At 39.9% G+C, this 27,938-nt stretch overlaps 1 protein-coding gene across 2 annotated transcripts in view; it reads right to left on the bottom strand.

Annotated features, from left to right (window-relative positions):
• Window positions 1–27,938, bottom strand: part of SGCD (sarcoglycan delta) — an 852,328-nt gene that overhangs the window by 389,110 nt on the left and 435,280 nt on the right. The window contains exon 4 of one of the 2 annotated variants that reach the window (XM_029218575.1): window positions 19,150–19,194. In XM_029218575.1, coding sequence (XP_029074408.1) covers window positions 19,150–19,152 — 3 coding nt within the window. In that variant the 5' untranslated portion in view covers window positions 19,153–19,194. Of the gene's footprint in view, window positions 1–19,149; window positions 19,195–21,430; window positions 21,539–27,938 lie in introns of those variants that run through there. The other variant, XM_029218577.1, reaches the window with a different exon arrangement.

The raw sequence follows: 27,938 nt of genomic DNA, 5'->3' as shown, positions 1-27,938 counted from the left end.
GTGGTGTAATACTACTACGTAGCAACTGATTTGGGGGAGGGGGGAGGTAAAATTATCTCAAATGCAATCATTCTGTATTGCCAAAAAGTTAGTGGCAAAAGTAACAAATTTGATCTTCCCTCCATTCCAGAGTTCAAAGGGGTGCTGATGGGCACATAGATTAAGCCTCACTTGACTCAGGGATCTTCAAAAGGTGATAGATAGCCTGTGCTTAAATGCTTCCCCTGACAGAGATCTCACTACCCTTTTCAAGTGGTCCTTATGAGTTAGACAATTCTAATTGTTATCAACACATTTATTTAATAAACATAAAAGAGGCTCAAAGTCAAGTAAGGCGTGAACGTGCCTTCCAGGAGCTTGCAGGCTAATGGGGAGAACAAACTAGTTAAACAGTGATAATAGCAGAGTGAGATAAATTAGAAAAAAATATCTGCCAACATTAAGTAATATTCGAATCCCCTTTAAAGTAAGGAAGCTTTCCCAAACCCCCGCTGTTGACACAAATTATCTTTATACTGGCACTGCTAATTAGGTACCAACACAAATCTAAGTAAACTTATCACTTCTATAAAATTCTCCAACCAAAACAAATTTTAAAATTAAATACAAACAAAGCTGCCAATGCGTATCATTCAAAATGGGAAATAACTGACTACTGAGAAGAATGATGACTTGCAAAACTAAACAGCATAATGTGGTACCAAGGACTTTAGCACAGCATCTTCTGAGCATCCCTACTCTGCCATGAGCCATGTGACAACATGGCCTCTACTGCTTTTCTCCTTTCAAATGACTGCACAAGCTTTATTTTGGGATTTTTACTTCATTTGGCCCTCACGTAGGCAGACTGCATTCTCTAGGAATAAGGCCATTCTCTGCTTATTTTCATCTTAGTCAATAGCACTTACATTAGTGATATATGGTGCCAAAGTGACCATAGTGACAAACAAAATGTAGGCCCTAAAATCATATCCTTGGTTATGAGGTCATCTTCCAGATGGTTCAGAATATACTTATTGTACGGTTTTTGGATAATCACTAAAATGCACACATAAAATCTAAAAATCCCCCAGAGGACTCATGGCCTTTAGGCATCAGTGGAATTCCATTTGAAAAACCAAGTAAATTCTTACTTAAGGTCAACTCAAATGCTCAGTGAAGATCTACATACATCTATGTCATTGTGAACACTCCCCTAGCACCAAAATCAGGCCCTAATATGAGTATGTGTTCAAACATATGTGAGTGGAATGAATATGTGAAAAAAATGAATGCATAAATGATGAATGAATGAATGATTTCCCATCCGCTATGAAATCTGCTGCCATCTGGGTGTGTACAAAAGTCCAAGCCAAACACCAGGGGGAACTTCTTGTTTGTATTCTTGCAAATTTCCACTTCAGTCTCCCAAAGCCCTGGCTTCCCATCCAAGCACTGAGCTTCACACTATGAAGGGATCTCAGTTGTATTACTCAGCCCCTTACAATTCTGCAGACCAGAGCTGCGTTGTAACAACACGGGAACACAGCAATGTCATCTCTCACTGACCTTTTCACACACCAAGACCAATAAGAAGGGAAAATAAATGTCTTACAAGTCTGAAGGAAATTAGGCCTTTCTTTTCCATTAAATCATATTCTGTAAATTAAGGAAATAACCACAAAATCTTAGAATCCTATCTGCAAGGTCCTTTGATTCTAATCAATTAGTTCTATGAGTCAGCTGACTTAAGACTAGAGAAGCTGACACACTTGTGCACGGCTCCAGGGTTTGTGGCAGGGCAAGGACAAGAATTGTAGTCTTTGACCCTTGCAGGTGTGAAGAACGGTGAGAAATTCTTGACAAATGAGTGTACAGAAGCTAGCGATATTGCCAGCACACCAGGTGCCTTTTCTCTGACATTTATCCCAACCGATGGGGGCATTACATAATTTAGCTATAAAATGGAAATGACATGGTCAATAAATATTTATCAGGCTGTGGATATGGACATCATACGTGTGATTTTTTTTTTCATACACAGATTTGAACTTGACAGAGGCAATGATTATCTCCACTCGGATTTTGCGATCCTGATGTACATCAGAGGAACCTGTGGAGCTTTTAAACCATCTACACTCAGGTTAATTAAACAATAATCACAAGGAATTTTTTAAAAAGTCCCCCAGATAATCCTAAAGTGTAGACAAGGTTGCATACCACTGATCTAGAATAATGTCTCAACCCTGACTATGCAGCAGAACCCCAAACAAACTTTTAACAGATACAAAATCAAATTCTGAGCTCTACAATGGAACTGGAAAGCTCCCCAGGTCATTCCAGGCATTAGGGGCAGCTTATCTTAAAATGCCTTTTTTGCTGTTGCTGTTATTAAGCCAGATACCTCCCTGGCTGCTGCTGCTTTTTTTTTAATTGACTTTTATTGAAGTATAGTTGATTTACAATGTTGTGTTAGTCTCTGTTGCACAGCAAAATGAATCAGTTATACCTTTTTTTTTTTCATAATACAACCATTTCAAGGCAAAAATCTTGAAATAAATTCTAGAGTATAAAGCAGACCAGCAGAGCTCCTTTGCTTAAAGCAAGAGTGAGGGCTTGGCCACCCCTGAAGCACTTCTACAGAACCTTCGGATTCTTAGAAACCACTGACTTTTCCCCCCATGTTAACTGACCAGCTGAGGAGCTCAAAGACAGTAAGGGGAAGTAGTGACCTTTCAAGCCACACAGTGAATTAGAAGCTGAGCGGGGACCAGAACCCAGATCCTCTGATACATGGTGTAGTGCCTGATTCTGTATGTCATGAGGGCTCTTGCACCGGTGCCATACTTCCTGCCTACTTTAAGGAACCACATCAAACAAAACATTCCAGTCTGCAATTCAAGGAAGGAAGGAAAGACAGAAGGAGGGAGGGAGGGAGGAAGGAGGCCATGTTGTACAAATGATTATAATACAAAGTGTTGACATCACTTATATGTGGAATCTAAAAAAAAAAAAACGGTACAAATGAACTTATTTACAAAACAGAAATAGAGTCACAGATGTAGAAAACAAACTTAGGGTTACCGGGGGCGGTGGGGGGGAAAGGGATAAATTGGGAGATTGGGATTGATATATACACACTACTGTATATAAAATAGATAACTAATAAGGAACTAGTGTAAAGCAAAGTAATCTATTACTCAGTAGTCTGTAATAACCTATATGGGAAAAGAATCTAAGAAAGAGTGGATATATGTGTATGTATAGCTAATTCACTTTGCTGTACACCTGAAATTAACACAACATTGTAAGTCAACTATACTCCAATAAAATTATTTAAAAAAAAAAGAAAAAAGAATACAAAGTGTTGCCAGCCAAACAATATGGTAACAGATACATCTGTTATAAATAATCCTGCTTAGAAAATTTAGATAAGCTGAGTACATTAATTTTTCTAGTCAAAAACAGAAACATGTTGAAATAAGAAAAACTTAAGAGGAAAGACAGACTCCAATCTGTGTTTCTTTTTGGTCCTTCCTGGGAGAAATCTGCTGTATAGGGAATAAAGTTGAAGTTTCAGGTCCTCCTTATCCAAGTCCCTTCCATGGCCCCGGAAGGGGCCCTAGTAGTGTATTAACAGCCATCATACATTTTTGTAAAACTCAACTAAAGTAAGATGAAAAAGACCCTTTTTCACCTTCCCCTTATGTTGCGTGGTTTTGGAGGATTTACATGCATCTTGAAGGTCCGAATAAGAGGAAGTTGAATTGGGGGCTCACATAGTTTGGGTGCAGTGGTATGTATTTACATGGTTTGCAGACACCTCCCTGTAGAGGTACATTATGCTAACTCCCCTCGTATAAGAATGTCTTCCAGGAATTCTCCTTCCATCCTTGGCTCCAACTCACCAAGCGTGCTGTCATGAAGGTATATGACCAAAGCACACATTGCCATGTAAACGTGTCCTATGATGGCCAGCACCAGAAATACGTGGATACTAGATGAGCCAGAAGCTAGGTGGAAATTTTTTTTCTTATCATCAGTTACGTAAAATTTCAAGTGTAGAATTCAATTCTCACTGACACCCAGTCAAAACAGAAATTCTCTCCTGTCAAGAATATACTCAAGGCAGCACAGAAAATAAATGTTCCCCGCAGTTTTTCTTTTCTTATGGAAATCATGGAAAAGAGAATTAATCAGAATTCTTGTGTTTTCAAGTTGTGTGCACCGTGTGACTGAATTCTGTACATAAAATTACATGTTTTATGCTTCACAACTATCAATAATTTAAAAAAAAATTTTATTGAAATCAGCATAGGAGACAATTATCTTTCTATTGTCTAGAGAGAAAATGGTAGCACCTTCATATGAAGAGGCAATCAAAGGATATGCCACCAAAAACTGTAGGAAAAGTATGTCAGATAGTTAATTAATATTATTTTTTCTGGATTTTATGATAGGTCAGCTTTTAAAAATTAATAATTTAATTTCCTCATTCTAAGTACATAGTCATGGTTTCTTAACTTGAGTTTGTATTTCTAATTTTTTCAGTTTTTTCCTTAAAACAGCCCCACAAATTGTTCAAGCTTCGGGCTTCACCAAACCTGGAGAGTCCTCTGGTCCCTCCCATAAAGAACCCCAAGTGTACATCAAAACCTCAGTGGAACATCCTCATAAGACGTCACTGCCTAGCTGAGCTCAATGAGAGGTACACTTACCTGTGTTCCACTGGGAGGGATTTTCAGACTTTTGAATATGTCAGAACCACCCTGGCAAACAATAAGTGCAATAAATGCAGATTCCTAGGCTTCACGCCAAGGAATAATTCAGTAAGTCTGGCGTGCATCTGAGAAATCTGTATTTTTAACGAGCAGCAAAACTGATTCTGGATATAAAAGGCCCAAGGACCACGTTTTAAGAATGCGAATTTACATCCAACACAAAAAAAACATCCTTGGGCCATCTTTGCCTCTACTTGTGTTATTTCTCACAGGATTACCCATCTTCCTCCCGTAACCTAAATGTATGCTTTGCCATCCCTCACTTTTTCACTGCATTCCTACCCTGGAGCTTTCATTTCCATTAACCTCTTGCAGCAGTATATTGAATATTATGCTCTTTGCAGCCTTTGGTGCTTGGTTTTTAAATCTCTTTGGCATTAAACAGAATCTTAGCTTACCTTTATAATCCTCTCCACATGTTGCCTAACTTTACTCTTATTAATGCCCAGGTTTCCAGGTCCTTGGCAAATGCTAGAAACCTCATACTCTCATCTATCTACTGAAATGGCCCATTCAAAAATCACTAGTGACGTCCCTGATCAAAATTCAATGCACTCTTCTTAACACCCATTTTCCTTGCGTGTTTGGTCATTGCCAACTTCCCCTCCTCGCCTGGAAATTTTGTCCTTCTTTGATATTCATGACACTTCTGGCTTCTTCCCTCTATCTTTGATTACTGTCTGTCTTTCCAAACTCTCCTCTCTGCCTCTTCCTCCCAACTTCACATTATGAGTTAGCATTCTCTTGCTCCCATCTCAGAGACAATGTCCAGTGTCATACTTTCATTTTGTACTTCTATGAGAATTAAACTCAACTTACCACTTTTACTCCAGTTTCCATCTCAAATTGGACCTATCTAAATGTCTTTCATCCGTCTAATCCCTCATCAAATAATTATTGATGGTCAATCAAATTCCATATACCGCGGGAAGGGTCTCAAGATACCACAAGGAAGAAGAGTTAACTTGTCTTTATGAAGCTCACAGGCTGGGTGGTGGGGGACTATGTGCAGTAAATGCTTAGAAACAAAATGAAACATGTGAAGTATCTACACTGAAATATATCTGGTAATGTTCAAGAGAGCATCACAGGATGAAAAGTATTTTATATACACTCATCTAGAGAGAACTTTCTAAGGATGTAACATTTATGCTGAGACTTGAAGGATGAGAAAAAGACAGCAAGGTGAGGGTAGGGGCAAAAAAAAAAAAAAAAAAAAAAACTATCTCAGGCAGAAGAAGGGAAGCAAAGGCAAGTGTCCCAACGCAGACAAGGTCTGTGGGACTGGCTGTAACGAGTGAAGCAGAGACGGGAGTGAGATGAGGCTGAAAAGTTGACTCGAGTCAGATGATGCTGGGCCTTGGAGATTATAGCAAGAAGTTCAGACGTTACTGAAAAGTCATTGAAAACCCATGGCAGAATCTGAAACGAGGGAGTCATAATCTGATTTATAAGAGTATAGCAATGCCTAGACCACAATAGGTGCAGAATAAATATTTGTCTTTTGATGTGATTAACGCTCTTATTTTCCCCCTCCCTCTATACCAATCATGCATCAAAGCATTCTCAAAAATTGAATAATTTAGCAAAAGTGAACCTTGATCAGTATAATATACTCCCCAAGAGGCCTACTTTTATCTGTGGCGGTGCACCAGGCATGTATATTTGAAAACAGAATCTTTCTAAGCAAATACACTCCCTTCTTAAGAATCACAAGACAACAGTATTTTCCATCAGTCATAGGGAACTTCTTTCAGTGTCATACAACATATTTTACAGTGATATATGTCACCTCTCGGAATATATCCCAAACTCTTCCAAGTACTTAAAACTTCTTTGAACTCTAGTAGCACCTAAACAATGCGTGTGTGTGTGTATGCATCTATGTAAGTATATGTAATTATGCATGTGTATGTATAATTATACATATATACACACACAATTGCATACACTTGTTCAGTGAATGAATAAAAATCAAGCCAATGCTAAATTGCAGAGCATATCCTCCGGTAATAAGTAAACAGCTATAAGATCAGAAGCAAAGGAATGAAAACTTACACAACCTGCCTCCGTTTCCTAAGGCACATGCAACTATGATATATTGATATTAAGTAGGCTTAACTACAAAGCATTACTCTGCTCCTTCATGAGGCTCTTTTCAGTGTTCACCTGTTCATAAACAAATCCAGTTGACTTAAAGATAATCTGTTTTTTTGCACACAAAATGCAATAGGATTATATTTCCCAGAGAACCAATGTAGTGAAACTTTCTGTTGCTTTGCCATTAATACGGAGGAACCACCAATCATCAAGGCAATGTCATAATATAATAACCACCCATAACCATGGCTAATTAAATAGTTGCCAAGTATAACACACATGGGATTTCCAAAGAAGGTCGTTCTGGATGGGCATTTTAAAAGCATGGCTTTGAGCTGTAACCTCATGGTCTCACGCATCCAAATCTTCATACCTGGGATCATGTAGCATTACAGAATCAAGGCCTTGACACTAACTTAATGTGACAATCTCAAGGAGAGGACCCATTTTTATGACTTGGACTTGTGAAAAACTTCCTCCTAGGTTGTGTGGCCTGGTTTCACTTCTGTCACTGCTCACACCACCAAGACCTCAGTGACTCTGCTACCTGAAGGTTTTTCCAACGGCCTCACAAATGTCCAAATTCAGTCACAGAAGCCATACGATTTGTACAAAGCCCATGCTCTCTATAACGTGTTTACAAAGATCCTTGAGCCAAGCCCAGCCAAAGTGGTACCTGGACCCTGTAGCTGTTGCCCCTCTAATTTAGGAAGTCACATTAAATGCCCAGCTTAAGGCTCTCCCACACTGACCTTCAAAATGTTAAATCCCACTACTTTGACACAACTTTGACATCTTAACACAGAAACCAGCCTCGTCATACTCAAGTGGTCATACCCATGTTCACTCCCCTTCCTAGATCTGGTAGGTACCAAATAGTTACTGGAAGATCTTCTAGTGCCCTCCTTCCCACATTTTATCAGTTGATAACAGGATGATGGAAGGTCTTGGGGTAGAAACATACACAGCTGGCACATTTCATGAGGCTGAACACCTATTCTAGAATAATACTGTTAGAAACCATCACTTTCTGTCTGCGTTGTGTTTTTGTTTCAGCTGGATTCTTCTTCAGGAGGGGAACAGGTTTTCTTTATTTCCTCCTCAAATAAAAGAGATATCTAGAAACAGTTACAGTATTTGCATTACCAGTCTGCTGTGCAAGAATGCATTATGTTTTGAGGGATGATTAAAAAACAATCAGTAAACCTTCCAAAGACACATCAATGCTATCAAGTTTCCTGATGATTTTTCTCTGGAGCCTATAAAATTTTATGGGGCATGATCCACTCTACTAATAGGGTTGAGGACAAGGAAGCATTGGCAGGCATTTTATTAAGGCTTGCTAGACTCTTCTACCCACTAGGCTTCATAATGTCTTGTTCCGTAAGGGGACTTACGGGAGTGATGACTGCAATTCTCTGTACAGTTACATACCGTGGGGCAAAGAAACGTGGCAAAGCACAGACTTGGCTGTGGAGGAAACCCCGATCTCAATCTTTTTTTCAAACAGAAAAAAAATCTTTGACCATCTACTATGTGCCAGGTACCACAACATATCCTGGGTATATCTAGGTCTTCAAAAGGAAGAGTAAGATATTTCTGTTTTCATCAAGCTTGTATATTAATGAGAGACATGGACAGTAAACAAGTAAATGGATGAAACCATTAGAACTAAAGTTAGGTGGGAGGAAGGAAACAAAGAAGGTTCCATGACACAGAGTAGAGGGTGAACCACACTGGTCATGGAAGGCCATTCTGACCAAATGACAATTAAGGCGAGACCTAGAGGTAGAACAAGTTTTCCAGCAGAGGACAGAGCAAGCATTTCGGCCTTAAGAGCATCCTCCAGTTAAGCAGGATGGCCAGCAGGGTGGGCACTGAATGAGCTCAGAGGAAAGGGTAAAGGAGGGCTTTGCAGAGAGAAGCTGTGGATTAAATATACTCTGCCTTCTACGTTATGAAGAGTACAGAATTACCACGGCTAATAAATACATTCACTTACTTAGAAATAAGACAAGTGATACAAATCAAGTGAGCTAGGGTTTGTTAACGCTGCTGCGGCACCTTACAACTTCCAGAACATTTAAAAGTAAACATGAATTACATCACTGTTTACAACTGTAACCAGTTTATATAAATACCAGGAATATGTTCTCTCCCAGGTTCATTACAGTTTCTAGAGTTTGTTGTAAATCTAAGTCATTTTGGATTATCTTGGCACGTAAATAGTTTTCCATTACCAGGTTAATTTTGAGGTCTCAGATTTCAAATGACCTGCTTTTCAAGGGTTGTTTTCATTCACCCATCCATACAAGGCTTCAGTCTTGGATAGCTAACATATGGCACAATTTCGATGGTAATGGTAATAAACTCCTCACTTTTAGCTCTGATATAACAATCATCCAGAAAAGTAAATGCCTATTTGTATGAAATGGTCCAGGAATGGCATGTTCTATTTAAACAAATATTTGGACTAATTTAAAAGCAAGGTATTTCATCTTTTAGTTTTTTAAGAATTGGAGTATGTAAGTGTTGAAGAGTTTTTACTGCAAAAAATTAGACAAGTGCATGCATTTAAAAGAGCTGAAGAAGATACAGTTAAGAAAACCTTTTTCATTCACACTTTCAGCCTTTCTCCATAGAGGTAACTATTACCAGCCTTCTTCTTATCCCTAAAGAAATGTTCAATACACATACAGCCTTTATCCAATACATACATTCAAAGCATACATGCACACATTTAAATTTTTCTTTTTCACAGAAAGAAGGGCATATTTTCACTCTTTATTGTTCTTCATCTAAGTTGGTCCATTTACATAGCTCAGTGATAGTCCCACAAAAAATACAGAAATCTGTTTCTTTTTAAAGTTAGTTTTAAATTGTATGTGCACATGATATTTAACTTAATCAACTCTTTAGTGGTGAACACAGGTTGTTTCCACTAATTTTCTGATACCAATGCTCATTTAAACAAATGAATACTTACGGGTATTACCACGTGCTGACACTAGTCATTCAGTGGTAAAAGACAGATTCCCTGCCTCTTGGACCTTACATTTTAGTGGAGGAAATGATAAACAGATAAACAAACATCTAGTTTGTCATACTTATTCTTGGGATAAGTCTTATGAATAAAAAAGTAAAGCCAGAGAAGGGGACAGGCAATGACCAGGGAGGCTCCTGTCTGTAGGACGGTCATGGAAAGCCTCTCTGTGGTGGAGATATTTGAGAAAAAGTCATGAACGAGCAAGACAGTAAAGCATGAGGACATCTGGGAGTAGCACTCCAGTCAGAGGAAACAGCACCAGCAAGTGCAAAGGCCCTGAGGTAGGGGCTCACTTGGCATGTTCAAAGAACAGTGTGGCTAGATCAGAGCACACAAGGGGGAGAGTGTTTGAAAATAAGCTTGGAAGTGCAGGCAGAAGGAATGCACATTGGGTCTTATACGCCACAGTAAAACCATAAGTAAGACACTGATTGTGACAGTAACTATCAGAGAACCAAGGTGCAGGAGTGCTCAGATTTTCACTTTGGAATCACTCTCACTGTTCTGTAAGGAATAGACTGCAGGGGCCAAGAGTGCCCGTAGAGAAACCAGGGGCCTGTGACTCCTGAAGTCACCCAAAGAGAGGTGACAGTAGCCCAGATTTGGGTAGAGGTTGAGTGAGAAGGTGGCCAGTTGCTGTATTTGGAATCTGTCTGGAAAGTAGAGCTAACAGGATTCGCTGATTCCCTAGACCTAGGGTGTGTGCAGGACAGGAGTCAAGGAGAATGCCAGTGTTCTGGCATGAGCAGCAGAGCGAATGATGGTGCTATTTATCAGGATGGGGAATACTGAGAGGATAGTGGCTCATGGGGCAGGAGGCAAATGGAGTGTGAGGAGAGGAGAGAGAGAGCTCTGTTAAATCACACTGATTTTGAAATGCACAGAAGAATCCATGGGGGTGGTGTCACAAAGGCACATAGAAATGGATCTGGAATTCAGGGGGGAGGCGGCTTAGAAATGAAATGTGTAAATCTTCTGCATATGAGTATTATTTAAAGCCACAGGAATGGGGCATATAAGTTTCACATATGTCCAAACAGAGCGCTCAGAGAAGCCATGAGACGCTGAATTGCTAGGTTAAGGTATGCATGAGTATGAGTGTGTGTGTGTGTGTGTGTGTGTGTGTGTGTTTTATAGATGTTATTATCAAAGTTCTCCTCCAAAGTTCAATATGTCTTCTATTTAAACTCAAAATATTTATCTCTGATGAATTAGAAGATATTTCAATATAATTACAAACATTAATTCTCACTATTGTAGAGATTTAGATGTGTGAGGTGTCAGCTGAAGTCATTTCAGACAGAAATATCTTTGTGAAACACACATACATATTTATTCTAGGCATTTTCAGATACATTAGCTCATACATTCCTGACAGCACTCTGGGGGATCAATCTTATTAAAACTATTTCATAAATTAAGATACCGAGGTACTAAGGAATGAAGGGATGTTCTCAAGGGTTCCTAAGTAGTAAGTTGGTTAGGGTCTGGACTCAAATTCAGGCCCAATTTTCCTTCCAGTAGACACAGAATGAGGCAAAGACTTAGCTTTCGCTGAATAAGATGCAAGGTATTTACCACAATGTTCATTGAAGCACTGTTTACAATAGCCAGGACATGGAAGCAACCTAAGTGTCCATCGACAGATGAATGGATAAAGAAGATGTGGCACATATATACAATGGAATATTACTCAGCCATAAAAAGAAGCAAAATTGAGTTATTTGAATTGAGGTGGATGGACCTAGAGTCTGTCATGCAGAGTGAAGTAAGTCAGAAAGGTAAAAACAAATACCGTATGCTAACACATATATATGGAATCTAAAAAAAAAAAAAAAAAAGGGTTCTGAAGAACATAGGGGCAGAACAGGAATAAAAACACAGACCAGACGTAGAGAATGGACTTGAGGACACAGGAAGGGGAAAGGGTAAGCTGGGACGAAGTGAGAGAGTGGCATGGACATATATATACTACCAAATGTAAAATAGATAGCTAGTGGGAAGCAGCCGCATAGCACAGGGAGATCAGCTCTGTGCTTTGTGACCACCTAGAGGGGTGGGATAGGGAGGGTGGGAGGGAGACGCAAGAGGGAGGAGATATAGGGATATATGTATATGTATAGCTGATTTACTTTGTTATACAGCAGAAACTAACACAACATTGTAAAGCAATTATATTCCAATAAAGATGTTAAAAAAAAAAGATGCAAGGTATTTAGAATGACCATTTAGGTATATTTAGTATGAGATGCATTTAAAAAGGGCATATACACTGCTACCACCTGACAACTCTGTTTTCCTCAGGTCCTCTCATGGCACTATTACAGGCATTTGGACACATCAGAGAGCAAACCCACCGGTCCCTAATCTCATGGCAGTGACAGGAGGCAGCGATGGGAGAGACAGATAATCAACATGAAAATTATGTTTGAAACTTTTGTCATAAGACAATGGGGGTTACGGGTAAAAGAGCAAAAAAACAAAAAAGACAGGAAAAGGCAGATCAGCAGTGGTAGCAGGTGAAGAGCTGGGCAGGTTCCACGTATAAGAGCATGAGAGAGGCTGACCTCATGGAGAAAGTACAATAATATCTGAGCAGACTGGAAGGAACCTGGAGAGTCAGGGAGATCTGGCTTTGCGTAACACTCAGACATCATTCTAAACGTGGTCCTTGACACTGTAAGTTGAAAACCAGGAAAGAATGTAAACTGAACACCCTGAACAGGAAAAATAATTTCAAACACTGAGAGCAAATTTAATAGTGTCACTTTCACATGCAAAGGGCACTGCATCTACCCATTGTGGCCTCGTCTATAACCAGCTTTCTTAATAGGAGCGACAGATTGTTTTCAGCTACCCTGTGTTGTACAAAACCGGGGCTTCTTACATCCCCATGGATGATACTGCCCAGAACCAGATGATGGCAATCGCAGTCGGGCCTCTACAGTGCTTCTGTGACTTGGGGACCAAGCTGTGTAATAAAATAATAATGAACATGACTCAAACACTTAAGATCAGAGAATGAGACACAAAGCTTGGAGAGGACATGGACAATATCAAGTCATGATTTAACAGATGAGAAAACTAGGTTCAGGGAGACTTTAGTCCCAAGACCAAAGTCTGCTAAAACTGGAAAACAGCATGTTTCCCACGAATTCCAGGCTTCAGTCTTTTCAACTGAAACTCCTGTTTGACACCACTTTCATCAACCACCATACACATGCCTTTTGAACAATACCCAAAGGCAAATCACAACAAAACCACGTTTCCTAACACAAAGAATACAAAACTGTTGATAAATACTTGCGTAGTGGTTACCATGTGCCAGACCCTGTTCTAAACACTATACTGAACTTATTTAATTGTCACAGACATATAATTATGAGGCAGGTGCTAGTACTATCCTGATTTTACAGTTGAGGCAACTGAGAAACAGAGAGCTTAAGCGACCTACCCGAAGTCATTCAGCTTGTTAAAGACATAGCAAGAATTTGAACCCAGAGTGCCTGGGTGAAAACTCTGTTCCAATTCTTGTGTTAAATGTTTCCAGATATGTGTACACACTTAGTCAGAATAGTGTGATTACTAATTAGGAACTTGTTTTGGTAACAGTTTTAGCTAGAATTTCTCAACATGGATAGTAATTTTAAGACAATTCTTCATAAACTTATTGAGGGACTACTATATTTCAGCCAGGGTGCATGTTACTCTAAGTATAGGCATTTTTTCCCAGGTAATAAACCATTTTTGATATGTCTCTGAAACCCATACATTTTTACAGCATCATGAAAAACAGTTACAACAAATTAAGCACATCCTTCTATAGTGATTCAATAGTTCCATAAAATTAGCATTGATCCAGTAGATTCTCCTTTGACAACTGTGTTTGGCAAGGATCTTTAGCTGTTACCTGTGCTCTCAAATGCTTGCAGGGAAATCTGTGGTCTGAAGGGAAAATCTCTTCATCTCATTTTTAGTCAAGTTATTTCTTTCCTTCTATCTATCTATCTATCTATCTATCTATCTATCTATCTATCTACCTACCTACCTACCTACCTACCTACCTACTTATTTATTTGCGGTACGCGGGCCTCTCACTGTTGCAGCCTCTCCCGTTGCGGAGCACAGGCTCCGGACGCGCAGGCTCAGCGGCCATGGCTCACGGGCCCAGCCGCTCCGCGGCATGTGGGGTCCTCCCGGACCGGGCCACGAACCTGTGTCCCCTGCATCGGCAGGCGGACTCTCAACCACTGCGCCACCAGGGAAGCCCTATTTCTTTTTTTTTTTTTTTTTTAAATTAAAGTGTCCAGAAAGCAGGAAAACAATAACAGCTAAAAGTTATTATGCACTTTGCATGCCTTCACATATGTCTGTATGTACACATGAACATATGTATATATGTTTACTGAGTTATAAGTTACTCCTACTGAAATACACAGATATTCACTACACAGCTCGAGTTTTACAAATCTGTACATCTGTGTAAAAAATATTCAGTCAAGATAGGGAACCTTTCCATCACCCTAGAAAGTTCCCTCATGCCCCTTCCTCATCAATCCCCATCCCCAAAGGCAGTGACTGTTTTGATTTCTAGCACATTTGAAAATTTTAATCCTAAGTACAATTCTATGAGGCGCTGATTCCAAGGAACGTCTAACTCTGAGACCCACGCTCTTGGCCACCATACTGTTCTACTGCATTTCTTCCTAGTGGACACTTAGCCCATCTCTACAGTGTCCTCTGAGAGAATTCAGACATGATGTCCTAACTTCTCTCTTATGCATCTAGAATGGTGCTATACGTACCACCCTTGGAAGAATTGAAAAAATGGTCACTCGAATCATTTTCTATATCCTGTGGTTCAGATGAGACACCCTATTGAGAGCTTACTGATATCAGATTAGGCAGGTGGGGGTCACTGAATGAAGTGGACATGTGCCCTCTTAAAGCAACAGGCGCTGCCCAAATCCCCCCAACTGCTACACTATGAGAAATCAGACCAGGGATACCCTTGTGCAGTTTTTTCTAGATAATCGAGATATCTAAATTTGTACATAACATCTCAGTACACGTAAATGCTTTGTAACTAAGTCGATTTTTAAAAAACACTTCATGAGTCAAAATGTGTCCACAGGCCAGCCCTGGATTGCCAGTTTGTGACGAGGTGTTTGCATCCACGGCTTGGGAAACACCAGGATTAGCTTCATCAGCAACAGAAAGGAGCCCACAAACCTCTGAAGGTCACAGCCAGCCCAGGAGGTAAGGTCTATCATCGCATGGTAAAAGTTCTGCTGTCCAGACTCTGGTCTACTGCCAACCCTCCTGCCCACTGAGGGAAGCCGATGACTTTGGTAAACATCTTGAACAAATATAAGAGAAAAAAGAAACTGGCAACAGGAAGAGGGCATGGAATAAAAACACAGAAGGAAAGAGCTAGAAGGAGTAGAGAACACTAGAGAGGAGAGAAGACAACTACAGGTAAGAAAAGGAAGCAAAGGACAGGCATCTCTAGGCTTGAAGCACCTTCTTTCATTGACTACACTGGCCCAGGACCACAAACCCAGTTGCAGTGGAGACAACAGCGTGGTGTGGAATGACTTGCTTGGAGCAAGGAGCTCTCTCTGATGTTTATTTACTTACTTATCTATTTACTCTGAGCTTTATGAGAATAGTTTCAGTGCTTAAATATTTTGACCCTGGTTTCCAGGAATTCCGAAATATATTATTTAGAAGTCAGGGAAATCACTAGAGAGTCCGATCCTGTCACCTTGGCAAAGGACTGTGGTCTGAACAAGGAGGAAATTTCTAATCCCCGGCAAAATGGTTTTTATCAGGAAACTGTGCTCACTGTAATAGGTGCCACTGCATTACTGGTTAAAAAGAAGAATAAAGCCATCGCTTCCATATCTACCTACGCACCCGGAGCTCCATTAGGACAACCACCAGCAAAGACTTTGAGCAAATCAATCTCACAGGATTTATACACTTAGTGAACCGTGGTGATACGTCCCTCCCCCAGTCCTGCAGACCTGTTCAATAGGCCACAGCTTACATGGCTTCCTTTACAGAAGGCAGTTCACACTTGACAAAAGGAATCTGAAACCATAAGAAACATGACCACCTTTCTGTGTGGCAGCAAAGGTGAAAGAAAAAGGACAGTGGAATCTTCAGAGAAATTAAGGCAACAAAGAAAAAGTAACCTGGATCACTCAGCATAAAACCCTCCTCTGCTGACTGTCTCAGTGTTTCATTTTATCATTTGATCTGCCTATTTCATTCTTTGTCAGTTTGCCTCACGCTGAGATAATGTTAAGCATATACATCTGACATACTTAAGTCCTTACTGTGTGCAAGGCACCATGCTAAGGGCAGTCTAAGCACAAGCTCACAACATACTACGAGGGAGATGCTACCATGTTCATTTTAAAGATGATACAATTGTGGCTCACCAAGAGGATGTAACTCATCCAAGGTCACACAGCCAGGGTCACAGTCCAGGTCTGTATGCCTCACAGCCTGGGCTCACTTCACAATGTAATCACTCTCCTTCTGCTACAAGATCATCCCACCCTTCTCTCTTCTTTCTTACTGGGCTGCTTCTCACTTACAATCACCCTCTGCCCCTTTGGTTCACAGATGTAGTGTCCTGTTCATGGAACACGCCCTTGTCAGATGAGTGGAATTGAATTCAGGGAACAGTATTTTTGTCAGAAGGAGGTTACTTGGAGTGTGTTCAGGGAAGGGTAAAAAGAAAAGTGCAGGAAAAGATAAGGGAGAGATGAAATACTTCAAGACATTCATAAAGAAACGGGAGAGCTTGAGAATAACAAAAAGCATAGAAAATGAGAAAGAGAAGACACTTTACAGGCATCTTATCCTATTTTACAGATGGAAAGACTGAGAGCCAGCTCTTAGTGGACCCAGAGCCTATCCCAAGACTTCTGACCCCCGCTACCCTTACTCCCTCTCTTCACCTCACTTCTGTACCAGGTCCTCCTACCACCCTCAAATGTGCCTTAAGAGAATATGACAATGGCCATGGGTTACAAAGTACAGAGATGCAAATTTGGCCCAATCTGAGGGGCTGGAGATGAGAAACAATGCCCCAAGCTGCCTCGCAGCACAGTGAGGTTCTCCATCACTGAACGAATTACTGACACATCTGGCTGACATCTGTCAGTGATGCTATAAATGGCACTGTTGTAGTAAATAACGATTTAGCTCCAACAGTATTAAACCAACTCAGTTCTGTGGACCAGTGTCTGGTTGGCTTCAACAGAATCACTTGGGGAGTTTTTAAAAATAGAGGGATTCCCCAACTCTAATCTCAGAAATTCTGATTCAGGAGGTTTTGAGAAACCATGGAACCAGGTGATTTCTGAGGGCCCTTCTAGTACTAAGACTCCATTACGTTACTTTCTCTAGCATGGCTTCCAAAGTATCACTCAGCTCTCATTATTAAGCCAACACACATAACAAGTAGTCCACTCCAGACTCAGAGTCAAGGAACAAGAAGCACTGCCACTGTCTCCGAACGCCTATGTTCTCTAGACAGGTAACCCATCTTTTCTAGTCTCAGTGTTCACTTCTTTAAAATAGAAGCAATGGACTCTTAGAACAGTGCTAGAACTCTTGATCTGAATCTGTGGGCTCCTATTCCATACCCAGAGGACCTCCACCCATCCTGGTAATGAAACTGCATGGGGCCAGTAGGCACATGACCCAGTTCTGGGTGTGGATTCTGAGAAGTGAGGGGAACTTTATGTGGGAGGGTGTCCCTTCCTGATTAAAGGGGCAAAGCCTCATGAGGAGAAGTATTTTTCCCCCTTCATGTCCTGCCACCTTTGTCCTGACTTGAACATGACACATGGAGATGAACAAATGGACAGTGGAGCAGGAAGGAAACTGGTCTTTAGGGACGTCGCTCAGCTGCCGCAGCAGTCCTGGACTGTCCAGGTGTAGTCTACGTCTATATGCACAAAAGGTAAGGCTTTATACTTTCCGACTCTATGAGCACGATTTCTATTACTTGCAGCCAAATGCAATCTTTACTGATACAGCATTAAAACTCTCTTTTCAAATGAAATCTCTTGCAAAATCCCAATATATGAAACAAATAAAAGTGGCTGTGCTATTTAGAAAAATGGATGGAGTGTTTCCAGAGCCATTCCTTCCTATTTCCTGCAGAGGTTCTTCCATGGAACCAGAACTGGCCAAAATCGGTACCTCTTAAGGTAGTGTCTCCAAGGCAGCAGGGATTCTCAGATTTTCTCAGGACTCTGAGAGTTCTCTGCCAAATTTGTTCTTGTGCTTTTCTTTCTTTTTTCTTTTGCTGTACTTATTTTATTTACCCAAATTTTGTCCTCGGAAACGCAGATCCAATTCATGACCTATGGCTACTACCATGCAGTTCTGGTGTCTGCATTTGTATTCAGTGTACAATCATGTTGGCAATAAGTGATTTGATTCTAATTGTCATGAATAGAAAAAGGAGCAGAGTGTAATATAATACAAAATGAAACATTCCTTCAAGGTGCAGATCAAGGGACATCATGGCATGCAAATGAAGGTACATTTGAAGAGAAAAAAAGTCATGGAAGAATCAAGTCTATATCCAGGATATAAGAGTATGAGTGTCTAGAACCAAAATAATCTCCAGATAACTGTCAGTCCCATGTTCATGGTGAGGCCTTATTAAATTCCAGTAAAACATCTTCTACCTAAAATAACAATGTTGATCATCTGAATACTATTACTTTACTTTGCATTTAATTCATAAATTTATTTTAGTCTTATAGATGCTAAAGAATGATTAAAATAGAGAGGTGATTACCTAGGTGGGTATTTTTGGTTTGTACATATTTAAATTGCAGTATAATAAAAGCAGTTAAATCAACAATGGGGGCGTGGATCTTTTCCCTCACCCTGTTAAAAGGAGTCTTTATATTACCCAACTCAAGAAATTCTGGACTACAGGATGGCCCTAATCCCTTCCAGATGGTCAAATCCATAATTCCATGAACCTCCTCACCTTATGAAATTAATATTAAATGCTTCCAACAACAATGCGGTACGTGCCCCTGAAGGTTTTTAAAAATTAAAAAAAGAAATAAAATTAAATAAATTCATGCATTAAAATAAAGCACACGTATCATTCTATATTCCTTTTCAAATGTTTGTCTTAAGGATGAAGTGTATGCGGGCAGGGCCTAGAACAAGCTATGTTCACTGCCATCCCTCCGCCATCTCCACCTGGTCCCTTCACTCATCACTCCCAGCAGAATATCTCTGGATGGAACAAATATGGGTTAAAAATAAGGCCTCAGGAGCCTGCTCCCTCCTCACTTACGAAATCTGAACCCTTGGGCGATGCCATTCTTACAAAATGTGCTTTCTGATTGCTTCCAGAAGGCACAGTGGGGCAGACTGACCGTGGGGTCTTCTATTGTGAAGAGGGTAAACCCATTCTCCTCACTGAGGCCATGGTTTAGCCACACACTTCAAGGTGAACCAATCAGTGCCCGCTGGGCTTTGCTATTCTAGTATGTATGTTTCATTCCTGTGCACAGATCTCCCTCTGCCCCTGCTGCCCAGTTTGTGGTGTGGCCACTCCTCCCTCCCTGTAGCCTGTACCTCTGCCTTGGATTTCTTCTTCTCTACCCTCCCACACCCCTCTTTGTTTTTCCTTTTTAAATGTCCAGGGAACTTGATTTTCCCCTCGTATACTTCTAAAACAGGGCAACTATAGACTTTCTTCCAAGTTTCAGGCAATGCTGTTCGTACCCCTGCAACCTGAAGTTGCTATTTCACGCCTGCTCTGCTCAAGGCTCAACGCACACTAAATTTAGAGGAGTATGAAATTAGAGCTCACAGTCTCCTTTTTCACTGGCAGTATGTTTGGCTGTGGTTCATGTTGTTTCCCAATCTCTTGGCATCTTGCTCACTCCATAGGCAACCCAAGTGTAGTCACTGTCTGTCCTATCTTATCCCATGTCCAACAGTTCCCAAACCCTCTTCATCCCAACCCAACCCAAAGATGACATTCATGAAGAAAATATTTGTGTGCCATCTCTCAGAATAAGAATTCCTGCTTCCAGTCACTTACTTCCTAATTCCCTCCTCCAAGTGCAAAACTGTGGAGAAAATAAAATTGCTGGCTGAGAGGGCTGACTTGCCACCAACAAAACACAATGCCTGCGCACTTATCGTAGGTCTTACGCAGACAAAGATATGAAAAAGTCCAGCCCCCCCACTCTTTATTCACCCATTCATCTAACTCTCTACTATCAGCTACTTGTTGAGAGATTTTAGAAGCAAAGTCAATGCACACCTATTTTATTTAGGTCCACCCTGAGAGTTCTAGCCACTCTTCTGCTATTCAAGAAGTAGCCAAGAACCCATTCATTCATCTGTTTCCCCAGCCAGACTCTTGGCCAAGGCCCCTTTAGAAAACACCATTGCTGTCGCTGATGGTTCTGCGAGTAATCACAAAGCTGTAGTGAGATTGAGTCCAGCTCTTTCAGAACTGAACAGTGTTCTTAAGTGCAATTATATTATCCTACGTATTTTCTAAATGTTAAGTATAGAATAAGATATAGCTTTCGGGGGAGGGGTAAAAATCTGTATTGCATTATAGTTGATATGTATGAAAAAGAATTATCCAAAATTTGATTTTTTTAAAAAAATCACTCTTTTCAGTAAGGTGTAAAATAACATCAATTGATCCATGAAATAAAATTCACAGTATTATATGTCTGTCTTTTAACAATGATTTTGAGTAATTTACTGTTTTCTGTGACTCTTTAGTTGTCTATACTTCATAAAACACAGAAGTATTTTTTTTTTGAGGGAAGAACTGCCAGTTACTTCTGCAATTCAGAAAAAATTGAAAATTATTCTAGAAACAGAATTACAAATGTTGTATCCAGCATATTTCTAGGCAAATATATCACGGAGCTCCTTAATGACAGTCAAAAATCCCACATAATAATAAAAGATGCCAGGAACTCATATACACGTATCTGTTCCTACACTCTGAAAGTGTGATCCAAAATAGAAACTTCAAACGCCGATTTCCTCTAAAATGAGAGCCATTTTCTGCTAAAAACGTCCCTCTCCAAATTCTCATAAAGCAAAGAACACAGACACTTTCATCTAAAATTATATTTCCTGCCAACGAACTGTCCTTCCCCACAGAAAAGTTGCAGACTGTTGGAGCAGGGTGACAATACAAGAGTTCACATACTTTTCTTTTTCACAGTCGTGTTGCCAGCTTAACCCTAACTTTCCAAAGCGTACGGCCGAAAATCACCTCTTGAAGGGGGCTGAGGGAGGAAAAGATGACAGACAACCCCACACCAAATGTTGAAGTGATGGAGTTCTAACTTGTTCATACACATACACCCAACCTCCCCACGCCCCCCCATACACACACACAGACACACAGAGTACTTGCAAACAAACAGCAGGCTTAGAAAGCGAAAAGAAAGCCTGCAAAAAATGCAAGAACTGAGCAGTTCCCTACCTCTCCTCTGCTTCACAAAGCGGCTGAAGAGAATCCCCTGCGATCCAGGCGCGTGTGGAGAGGCTGGAAGGGGGCGGCCGCTCGGCCTGCAGAGGCTGAGCAGGCCCAGCCTGTGTTCAGAAGCTGCCCCAGTCAGATTTTCCAACTGCAGAGTTGCAGCCAAGTCCCTGCCCATGCCTGAAGAATTTCCTGAACAGCATTCCCGTGCTTTTTCGGACTGCTTTGAAACCGTACTCTGCCTGTACTTCAATACGCCTTTGTCAGGCCAACTCCCACCTACTGGGCCGGCTTCAGCTCTCAATGGGAAACACGTGTGTCAAGCACAGACTCGCTCCCCTGCCCCAGCGCCCATGGGGGCTGCTGGGCTCACACAACCACAAAGGCAACGGCTTCTAGAACTAATACTGATTTCTCAGTCATTCTCCACGTGGCCTCTGCTCTGTGGCGCTCGATGCTGGAGCTGAGTCTCCTTCCCCTGCTCCATGCCGCCCTTTGCCAACTTCCTCCTTGTGCTGACAGCCCCCAGCTGACCCCTGTTAGCCCCTCACCCCAACCCAACTCTTGCCAGTCCTGATAACGAGCCTATTACAGCTGAGAGATGGGAATTCTCATTTGACCTTCCTCCCTGCCAGTGCCTCTGTCTTTGCTCAAAGGATCAATTGCTGGAGGGGGAACAATATTTTTAGCATTTCCAGATTGGTTCAGTACTTCTGAGTTGTCCCCTCAACCTGATGTGTGCATCTCTTACTGCCGCCACTAAAAATAATGCAATTATTTTTCAGGCACTTTTGTGGCTCTCTGCTCTCTAAGCACGCTGGTCCCCAAATGTAACATTTTGCAGGCTGTTGCAATGTGTGCTGTGGTTACAGGAAATAGAAAGGAGAAAAGAAGGTAACTTTAATCAGAATGTGTCGTAATTCTCTGCACCTGTGATTACTTCTGGATGACCCTCCATCAAGATGTCCCCTGTACATGCTGCTGGATCGTGTAGTCTACCTTTGAGATTTCCTCTTTCCATAAAATGCAGAGGAAATTTCTAAAGATATAAAGAGGACACCCCTCTTCTCCTACACTGACAACCCCCTCTCTAAAGAGCCAAAGCTAAGTTGTCAAGGTAACATTGTAGAAAACGATGATTTAAAGAGAAAGCCTCATTTATTTTGAGTTTTATTCTTTTCTGTTTGGGGGGTATTAATATTTTACTTCCAAAATCATATCCCGCTAGCAACTTATTTTAAAGAACTGGCTTGCCAGATTTTAAAAGTACTGTGTATTCCTGAGGGACTGCTGTAAATAATAGATGTGGTAGAATCCGGAGTTTAGCATCAAACTGCAATGGGTACTTTCAGAAGGATTCAATTTTTGCCTTGGGAAGCAGTGTGTCTGTCTGTGGGGAAGGGAGCATGGGCACCTCTAAGGTCAGGACACAATTATAGAATCAAAGAACTTTAGAGGAGGAGGGAACCCCAGAGACCGTCCAATCCAAATTGTTTCAACCCTTTATTTTACAAAGGGAAATGGAGGTCCACACAGATGAGATGTTCAGAGGTGCAAAGACTCTTAATGTTAGAACTGATGCTAGAAAGCAAGATTTGGGTGAATTTTCCATGTGCTTTCTCTTTCCCAGCATCATTTGGGAACGGCCATATCATCTAACCTTCACAAGAGAAGGCTTATAATCAGATGGCCTGGGTCTAATCTTAGCTCTCTTACTGGCTGTGAATTCTGATTAGTTCGCTTGACCTCTCTGGACCTCAGTTTCCTCACCTGTAAAATGGGGGTAACAACAGAATCCAGCTCACAGAATTTGGTGAGATAATCCATGCAAAGTGCTTATTATAGTGCCTATAAATTTTGGTTTACTTTTCCTTTTATTGAATCCAGCAAAAACCAGACCCTTTCTCTCACCAAAAAGCAAAACTGTACTCTCGCATCTAGTTTGAGTTCCTAGAATCAACTATCTGATTGGCTAATTAAGTTTTCTGCCAAGTTACCTTTACACAATAGGGGCCTACCCCCTTAAACATAGACAGGTGTCCTAATGCTTTATTGGAACATTAGCCAACCACACAGCTATTTTTCATTTATTCACTACACCTAACACTGAAGTCTCTCCTCAAGATTAACTCACCAGCAAGGTAAACAGTCAGACCAAATCTGCAGTCAGTTACATGAGGCTCAACAAAGTGCCATTTAGAGAGAACTGGAGCTTCTGCCAAACCTTAAGAGCTCAAGATTACCATTCTAAAAATAGAAGACCATTAACAATTGCAATTTCCAGGTTTGGCAACTGCAATGTCCTAAATTAACAGCGACAATTACAAAATAAAAATCCTGTAGGTCAAGGAAGAAGTCTTACTGAGTAAACAGTGGCTACAAATTCTAAAAAATCAGATTTTTATCTGGGTTTCCAGAGCCTTCGTTTCAGAGGCAATCATAGCAAGTGGTTAATGAATCACACACTACTTATTAATCACGTTGGGGTGCCCAGGTTCTTTTGGGAAAACAAAAGAGGAGGGGTAGCTCTTAATTTTAAGTGGTTTATAAATGCTTTGGTAAACAAAAAAACAACAGCAAAAAAAAAAAAAAACCAAACATAAAACAACTGGAAAAACAAGGTCAGATTTTATATAAAGGCAGAAAAATGGTAATGTAATCCAAAGGACGCTGCTTTGATGTCTCTCCATAAACTAGCTACATGGCTCATTTCAGCGTGGATATTTGAAGAGGGATACGTCCGTATAGACTCAATTCATTACTACTAGCTGGAAAATCCTAAAAAATTACTTACGTCTTCTAATGTTACGAAAAATTATCCACAACTTGAAAATCAGACCAAAAGGCAGTCACATTCTATCAAAGTCATGCGTGGCAATTGTTTAACATGCCCTCTCAAGAATTATTTAAGGGAAATGTGCTTTGTCTGATTCACTGTTGACAACTGAATAAAGATCCCAAATATAGTAAAGTTACAAGTTACCTTGGAGAGTTTTGCCTGTTAAAGATACACAGTATTTCTCAGGATTGACATATACACACTACTATATTTAAAAGAGATAACCAACAAGGACCTACTGTATAGCACAGGGAACTCTGCTCAATATTCTGTAATAACCTAAATCGAAAAAGAATTTGAAATAGAATATATATGTACATACACACACACATATGTATAACTGAATCACTTTGCTGTACACCTGAAACTAGCACAACATTGTAATCAGCTATACTCCAATATAAAATAAAAATTTTAATAAAAGAAAAAATAAATCATTGATAAAATGCTGAAAAAATAAAATATAATCCCAAATGTTATAGTCTATTGCCCTGTAGGACATTCACTGGTTTTGTATCTAGTCTAGCGATCTTTTGTTAACATTCTTTATTAATGTACCTAAGAACAAGGAGCTCCTTAAATGGTCTCAGAATCAGTCTTACCATCATACTGATTTCCTCATAGTTAATGAGTCAAATAAAATCTTCGACATACTTTCATTTTATATTGATATTTGTAGGACCCATGTATTTAACTTCAAAAAGTTACAGCTTGACACTGTTTCACTTTCTTCATCTGTATAATGAGTATTATAAGTCTTAACTGAGATAACACATAATAAACCACTCAGCAAAGTGTGTGGCACACCGTAAGTGCTCAGACTATATCGGTACTGCTGTTATTTAATACTATCTATTTGGTTTTCAGTTTTGTAAAGGACTCTAGACTACACTAGATCACTAGACTAGTCTCCTTCCTCCTATACCTTTTAATCCTTGCCATGAGATTCTGAATCCTCTCTACGATGGCCACTCTGGCTGGAATTTTTATAGATATTGATCTCTCTGCTTTTCAGAGATTTCTATTTCTAATGTTCTAAAACTAACAACTGAAGTATATCTCCCTGTAGCACATTCAGATGCTGCAGCTGCTGATCATAAAGGTCAGTTAGAAATTCTGATCATAAGGATTGCATGAAAGAGAAAACTTCATTCTAAAGCAGGATATAAACTCCACAGAGACATGGGTTTTTGTCTGCATCATCTCCTGCCTTTGTGCCAATATCTAGGATGAGTAAGTACTTGGCCTTCATATTTAAACTTTGAATAAATAAAACCTTTTGACTTATTTGAAAACAGGATGCTAAATCGTCCTTTTTTAAAGAGTTATTTTGATTACAATTTAAACACATCCATTACTTTAGGAGATGGATCCAAAAAAATATTGCTGCAACTTACGTCAAAGAGTGTTCTGCCTGTGTTTTCCTCTAGGAGTTTTTTTAGTGTCCAGTCTTACATTTAGGTCTTTAATCCATTATGAGTTTAATTTTGTGTATTGTGTTAGATAATGTTCTAATATCATTCTTTTACATGTAACTGTCCAGTTTTTCCAGTACCACTTATTGAAGAGACTGTCTTTTCTCCACTGTATGTTCTTGCATCCTTTGTCATAGAATAATTGGCCATAAGTGTGTGGCTTTATCTCTGGGCTTTCTATCCTGTTCCATTGACCTATAATGCCTGTTTTTGTGCCAGTACCATACTGTTTTGATGACTATAGCTTTGTAATATACTCTGAAGTCAGGGAGCCTGATTCCTCCTGATCTGTTCTTCTCTCTCAAGATTGCTTAGGCTATTTGGGGTCTTTTGTGTTTCCATATACCTTTTAAAATTATTTGTTCTAGTTCTATGAAAAATGCCATTGGTATTTTAATAGGGATTGCACTGAATCTGTAGATTGCCTTGGGTAGTATGGTCATTTTAACAATATTGATTCTTCCAATCCAAGGACATGGTATATCTTTCCATCTGTTTATGTCATCTTCAATTTCTTTCATTAGTGTCTTACAGTTTTCAGAGTACAGGTCTTTTGCCTCCTTGGGAAGGTTTATTCTTAGGTATTTTATTCTTTTCGATGTGATGGTAAATGGGATTGTTTCCTTAATTTCTAGTTCTTACAGTTCACTGTTAGTGTTTAGAAATGCAACAGATTCCTGTATATTAATTTTGTATCCTGCAACTTATTTGAAAAGCTTTTGCAGAGCAAAGGAAACCATCAACAAAATGAAAAGATAACCTACTGAATGGGAGAAAATATTTGCAAATGATATGACTAATAAGGGATTAATATCCAACATATATGAACAGTTCATACAACTCAGTAACAAAAAACCCCAACAACCGAATTTTAAAAAGGGCAGAAGAAATGAATAGACATTTTTCCAAAGAATACATACAGATGGCCAACAGGCACATGAAAAGATTCTCAACATCACTAATTATCAGAGAAATGCAAATCAAAACTACAATGAGATATCACTTCACACCTGTCACAATGGTTATCATCAAAAAAACCCAAAAAACAAATAACAAATGTTGGCAAGGATGTGGAGAAAAGGGAACCCTTGTACACTGTTGATGGAAATGCAAATTGGTGTGCCCACTGTGGAAAACAGTATGGAGGTTTCTCCAAAAATAATAATAGAACTACCATATGAACCAGCAATTCCACTCCTGGGTATATAAACAAAAAGACCAAAAACATAATTTGAAAAGATACATGCACTCCAATGTTCACAGCAGCATTATTTAAAATTGCAAAGATATGAAAGCAACCTAAACATCTACCAACAGATGAATGGATGAAGATGATGTGATATATAGATACACACACACAACTGACCACTACTCACTCAGCCATAAAAAAAGAATAAAAATATGCCATTTTCAGCAACATGGGTGGACTTGGAGGAGGGCATTATGCTTTGTGAAATAAGTCAGACAGAGAAAGACAAATATTGTATGATATAATTTATATGTAGAATCTAAAAAATACAACAAACTAGTGAATATAACAAAAAAGAAACCGACCCACAGATATAGAGAAGTAATGGTTACTAGTTGGGGGAGGAGCAATATAGGGGTAGGGGAATCGGGAGGCACAAAATATTGGGTGTACAATAGGCTGAGAATGTATTGTACAACATGGGGAACACACACAATATTTTGTAGTAACTGTAAATGGAAAGTCACCTTCAAAAATTGTACAAAAATTTTAAAAACTAATATTTTTCCAAAAAATTTAAAAGAAAAAGAAAAAAAACACATCTGGTACCAGTGGATCATTTATCCTCATTATGGCTTAGATTCCTTGTAACATCCGGTTTGGTTTCTTCTAGGAATGGTTCAGTTTGGCTAATTTCTTCTTAAAATTTGGTGCTGAGAGGTGAACAAACTTTGCAGGTGTGCTAATTTGGGCGCAGAGGAACAACTCCCTCTCACATTTAGGAAGAACACTTCTATTAATGCGATTCATGATAATATTAGGTTTGGCCACAGTCACTGTGAGTCACACTGAGAAGCCAGTTTCAAATGCCTCTCTCTCATAGGTACTCTTATTAAGCTACATCTCCTGTATGGTTTATTTACATATGAAATTCTCCAGTCTAGATTTATGTAAGCATCATCTGAAGGGAGCTTTTAAAATAACCAGAGCTAGGAGCCCACTCTAGAG

Source organism: Monodon monoceros, unplaced genomic scaffold (genome assembly GCF_005190385.1).
Source record: "Monodon monoceros isolate NGI ecotype Baffin Bay Population unplaced genomic scaffold, NGI_Narwhal_1 Super_Scaffold_12, whole genome shotgun sequence".
NCBI lineage: Eukaryota > Metazoa > Chordata > Mammalia > Artiodactyla > Monodontidae > Monodon > Monodon monoceros.
This window is presented reverse-complemented; position numbering and strand designations above follow the sequence as displayed.